General features: G+C 31.0%; 1 protein-coding gene across 4 annotated transcripts in view; it reads left to right on the forward strand.

The window, feature by feature from the left end:
- Positions 1 to 5,018, forward strand: part of LOC143223749 (rhotekin-2-like) — a 114,562-nt gene extending 109,544 nt beyond the window's left edge. For all 4 annotated transcript variants that reach the window (XM_076452135.1, XM_076452134.1, XM_076452136.1 and 1 more), the window contains 2 exons: positions 866 to 976; positions 3,050 to 5,018. In XM_076452135.1, coding sequence (XP_076308250.1) covers positions 866 to 976; positions 3,050 to 3,234 — 296 coding nt within the window. In that variant the 3' untranslated portion in view covers positions 3,235 to 5,018. The remainder of the gene's footprint in view (positions 1 to 865; positions 977 to 3,049) is intronic.
- Positions 5,019 to 6,000: the final 982 nt, after the last annotated feature.

The raw sequence follows: 6,000 nt of genomic DNA on the forward strand, positions 1-6,000 counted from the left end.
AAGCTGCAATTATAGAAGAGGGATATTTATAGATGGCCCCTAGCAATTCCACATATTCTCTTTGTTTGTTTGTTTGCACCTTTCAACCATCTGTTCCTTGTATGTTTTCATATTTCTTGATTCATCATCCAACTTGACACAGTGACACAAGATGGCTTGAAAAAGGTCATTGATAGAATTTTTAAACAGTAGGCCTTTCTCTCCAATGTTGCTACCTTTGTGTATTTTTACTGTAATTATAATGTTTATTATGTTAACCAAAAATAAAAACAGAAGCACGATTTCCTATTATTTATTATAAACAAGTTTTTACTTCGCCCATTCTGTAGATGGGTACTCCATGTAGTGTAGGTATGAAACGCTTAACTGAAATATTTTTGAGAGAATAAAATCCAAACCATTTCTTTCTTCCTGTGCTTTACATTATAAAACAGTTTTCATCAGGAATTGATTTTGAAATTTTTCTACATAAAGACATTGTGTAAATTAGCTGTAAAACATAAACAGGTAAAACAGAATAAAGCAATTTATTACTTGACATTGTTGAACTAACCTTAAGTTTAGGGATATGAATGGTAAGAACTGGTTTTAAGATGTTTTAATTTAGTTTAGGTGATCAAACAGTTTAAGATGTTCTAAAACATGTTAATAAAAAAAAGATTTTTCTCAACATATTTGTTGTTCTGTCCAGTTATAATAAGTCCTTTATATTGTCTTTGTTGCCAGTGTGCAACTAATAGTGCACCAGCTATTACATCATAGATGCCATTTTTTTATTTTTGTTTTAAATTTGGATTGTCCATTTTGCTTTTAGACTACATCACATGAACTAGTTAAGAAGACTTTAACTTTGATTTCTCTCTAGAAACATGGGGTGTAAAGGCAGAAATCCTAATGGAAATTCCTTCTCCGGGACCAAGCAGGTTTCCAGGATTTCTCCGTCAAGGGTCGTTATATGAACAAACTCGAATAACAGGTATTATATAACTTCCCCTAAAAGGCAGTCAAAGGCTGTCTATATGGGTTACCTGTTTTAATCACTTACAGCACTCTTCAGTAGCGTGTTGTCTTTCAATCACTAGACACTAAAATAATGTCACATAAGGGACACTTAATGTCAAAATTTGTACTGTCATGATGTCTCTAAAATGTGTGCATAAATTACAGAAGCAAGAAATTAAAATATTTGTTATTCTTAATTTTGGAGTACTTTTGGGGGGACTCTGTGGAAGTACATATAGTTAAAGATGCAAGTCGTAAAACTATTAATCTATAACTATCAATCAAGTAAGGTAACTCTTTGGATCGTAACAAGTGATTTAAAAAAATGAAGCTACTTTCATGTAATGAAATAACTAGAAGGATGTAGTGTAGTAATTTTATACTGGAAAGAACTGAATCAGTTAATGATTAGAATACGTTGAATCTTTGTTTGGGTAATTTTACTGTTAACAATATATTTGGCTGTAATCCTATTAATGTCTCAATAGATTTGTGTGACTATAAATAAAAAGTGACCAGTAGAAACTGGCAACTTGAACCTGATCTGTAATCTTTAGTAATTTGAAATGAAAGTCTAACCAGCCTCTAACGTGTGTTACATTTAGTTTCTGAATCAGTTTGGAAGATACAAAATTTTAAGTAAAAAAAAAGCTTCTACTTCATACACACGATGATAAAAGAAACGTTTGTTTAACAAATTGTGAAATATAAACCAAAGTGATAAAATAGAGAGAGGGTAAGGAATTTAATATTAGATGCTAAAGCCACTTCTCTAGCACATGTGGTCAGTTAATAAGCAGCCAAAAGTAATAAACACATAAATAATTTAAAAAAACGACAAAAAACTGGATGTACATTTATTTAGACACAAGTTTTTACTATGCTTCACCATATTATCACTGTTTTGAGATATATTAGGGCTTTGCTTCTAAATACAACAAGAGGTGGGCTGTTTTTGAGTGTCTATGCAGATAATTTGTTTCTCCAGTTATATAAATCCTGTAGCTTATATTTGTTTGTAAACATGTCAATGTTACCTTTCAAAATTCTGCAGCTGCAAGAGAAAAACAAATTTTTTATTACAAATGTTATTGATTATCTTTATTGTTTTTGCATTATTTCTGTCTGGTGGTTAGGGCTATGGATTCATAATCTAAAGATCTTGAATTTGAATTACATTTCCAAACATGCTTTCTCTTTCAGCAGTAGGGTATTATAAGATGAGAGCAAATTCTAATTATCATTGATAGAAAAGTAACCTGGAAGTTGGCATTGACTAGCCACTTTCCCTCTAGTCCATTGCTTCAAAATTAGGGACAACTAGTGCACGTATCCCTCTACTAACTTCATGTGAAACAAACAATTTGATATTAATTACTTACAAAATTAATCCTAGAAGTGGTAATTTTAATGATAGAACTACTGATGTTTATCAGAATAAACATGAAACATGTTTATAATATGTATTTGAAAAATTTAAAGTATGTTTGAGAAAGCTGACAAGAAAAGATATAGCAGGATGTATATTTTATTTTTGTTAAAATATGAATTCAACACTCCTGCCAAACTTTATAAATTTAGAAACATAAGGTTGCATAAACCAAATTCAGAATTATTTGTATCTTTTAAAATATGTAAGAGTAGAACAGCATATATTTTTTAGTTGAATTTAATATAAAATCAGATCTGTTTAGGCTAGTTCATATTATTGTTCTATTAATATATGAAAATACTGAAATTGTAGAATTGTATGTACTTTTAAGAACCAGCATACAAAGCATGTTTGTATTGTAATGGAAGCTACTTGCTTTTGGAAAGTAATATCATGAAGAAGTAATGACCATGAAAAATATTTTAAACTTTTTTTTCATGTGAGTGAAGATTTTTTTGTGATGTGTAATTGTAAACTGTTTGGGGGGGGGGGGAGGAATCAAGATTTAAGATGATGTCTCCATTTGCTAACGTTATCGTGTTTGTTTCTTATAAATATGTAATATTTATTGTTTTATGTATTGTTTTTGTTTATGAATTTCTTTTAATTTATCAGAGTTGGACGAGTCCAAAAGTCACAGTAACAGTTGTACTGAAGAAGACACCCTTAGGGTTTCACCAACGTCTCTCCGTTCACGCAGCTCGAGCACTTCGTCAGCCACCAGTTCTGCCAGCAGCAGTAGGCGTCACTTTCTACCTTTCCTTCGATACAAACAAAACAGAGATATAGCTTTTTCTTGAAGGCTAGACAAATTACAAGCCGTCAGAAAGTCCTGTTTTCATTTGTAGTGTATGTAAAATAATGGTGAGCATAATATGACATGACCCTCTCCCGGATGTCGGTGATAGATACTATTTTCAAAAGTTCACTGACTAGTAGAGTAGAAGACTTCAATGTGCCATTCCTAAAAGTTCATTATTTATTACTTCTGTATTTTCTGTCAGAAATCAATTGAAGCTTAAACCTTGGCAGGAAGTATCGGTGGACACATGAGTGTTAGTATTTACACTGGTATAACGTTTTTATTTTACTCAATTTGATCGTAGATTTCAGTAATTGAAGGTAAATTGCTTTTCACTTTGTTCCAAGTAAAACTTACAATATGTATATACTTAAGATACTAAAATGCAAGATACAAATCCTTATAGTTTGTCTGCTCTGTTTTATAGGGAAGTGACAAGAATTATTTAATGTAACTGATGCACTCGGTCCTCTCTGTATCAAATGCATTATATTTTACTCAACACTTATAATGTTTTCTGTCTATCTTCCCCACCCTATTTACTTTTCTCAGTAACATGAACTCTTACAAGATTCCTTTTCTGCTTACAGTCTTTGGTAAAATTCACAATTATTTTGTTTTCAAATTTAGCTTGTTACATTTTGACCGTACATAAAAGTAATATTTATAGATTAACTTGCTGCTAGTTAGGTACTGAGGTCTAGCAAGGTTTCATATCATGAAGCTGAGAAACTCGTACATGTTTATAAGCAATAGAATTTGAACTCAAAATCTATTATAAACCCACATCTATTTTTGCTTTTAACTCCTGAAAATTCATTGATATAGATAACTATTAATAATAAGGGTTAACTTGTTTACTAAACACTTTGTAACGTATCAAATATTTTACATTAATTTTGGTCTTTAAAATATAATAACTATTAAAATTCCTAATGCAGACCTCATAAGTTTAAAGAATATTTGAATTTTATAATAGATTTCTTAGACATTAGAAAATAGAAGTTTCAAAGTAATTTTGTTACTTGTGTTTTATCAGCTAAAGTTGACTGTTTTATTGGAGATTATGAAATTTTAGGATTGATACTTACAACTTGTATGGTTACTTTTATTTCTAACAAAGTAAGTCGCAAATATTTTCTCTTTCCATGCAGCTAATACATTAACTAATAATCTTTAAACTCTTGTTTATTTTATTTAGGAAAATAGTCTCAAACACTTTCTAATAATACCTGTTTAGGCTAACCCTAATAATAATTACTTCTTACATTCTATGTTACCATTCCTAAGGTTTGTTACTAACAGCGTTTTGTGTCTAATTTTAGTTTTGTTGTACCTGAAACTGCACGTTTTTATCAAATTTTTTTAAAAATAAAAACTTAGAAACTTGATGACTGTAATTCTATTATGGTGAAACACTGTACTCAGACAAAAAGAATAAGTTAGATTTGTGTTAAAATTTATTTTATTTCTATCGCGAATTACGAAATTCATTTTTTTTCTTTGAATATCATTATACTGTAAACAAAATACAATGGTCCTTTGTGCGACACGTGTTAACACCAAAAGCTAAGATATTTATAGGAATTGATTCTGTGTGTACATTTGTTTATCCTTTTTAAATTGAAATTGAATGGTTATTTTTATAGCGAGTTCTTGTTTTTTTAGTTAAACTTGGATAAATAGAATGGATCTAAACCAGATCGGTTTGCAGATATGTGTTTGTTTGTAATATTGTTCTGTTGACAAATAAAAATCACCTGTTTATCGGGTCAATCCTTATATATTCGTATTAACGCATTCAGAAGTGCTGTCGTAATCCTGCATCATCAACATATATTCGCCATTATCAAACTAGCCGAAACGAAACATTTTCGTTATTGGTTTCTTTAGATACGTTACTGTTAATCTACGATTTCAACAGAAATGGTGGTACTAAAGACCAGTCTATGTGTATACGCTTGTCTCCATTCAGTTTCATATGAAATGAGCTTCAAAATGGATAATTTTGTTACGTTCTTGGATTCATTTTTACCGCCCACCGCGAAAAGTAATTGTTGAACATGTGAGTCATGCTAAGTCACACAACAATAACATATGGTAAATACGTATTTAGAAATATGAATGATGGTGTGATTGATTGCTAACAATTTAGGGTAGAATATCCTGTTTGTGGAGTATAATGTGGCATCAACATTATTTACGTTTCCCCGTCATTTCAAAAGTGAATGTTAAGCTCTCTCTCTCTTGTATGGGTATTTGGGTTTTAATGTTTATCTACCCAGGAGGGTCAAGTTTCGTTAACCTCTTCCTCCTTCCTTAAAATTTTGGTTTTACAACTGTCAAGTGTATTTATATATGGTACACGATGGTCAGAATAACCCACACTTACTCAGGCCCCTTTCAGGCAGTGTCCATGCACTGTCTACACATACACTTGGTGCAAATAAATCATTTCTCTTATAGTTCTAAAAATTATTTGCACTTTCATTAGTTAGGTATTAACTATAAAACCTTTACATAAAAAAACCCTTTCAGTGTTCAGTAATTAATCCCTAAGCTAATGTGGAGTCTAGTTTATAGGTGGCCTTTTATTTATTTAGAAAATACATATTCACTGGGGAAAGGCGCTTAGGTCTATCCTCATCATGTGAACAGTACCTGTCAGGTTCGCTTACTAGTTCATATTTTCACCAATTTTTGTCAATATAGTTTATTGTGCTATGTAGGTGGCTATCTGCTATTCTTTCCATGGGATGTTAAG

Source organism: Tachypleus tridentatus, chromosome 8 (genome assembly GCF_004210375.1).
Source record: "Tachypleus tridentatus isolate NWPU-2018 chromosome 8, ASM421037v1, whole genome shotgun sequence".
In the NCBI taxonomy this organism is placed as follows: domain Eukaryota; kingdom Metazoa; phylum Arthropoda; class Merostomata; order Xiphosura; family Limulidae; genus Tachypleus; species Tachypleus tridentatus.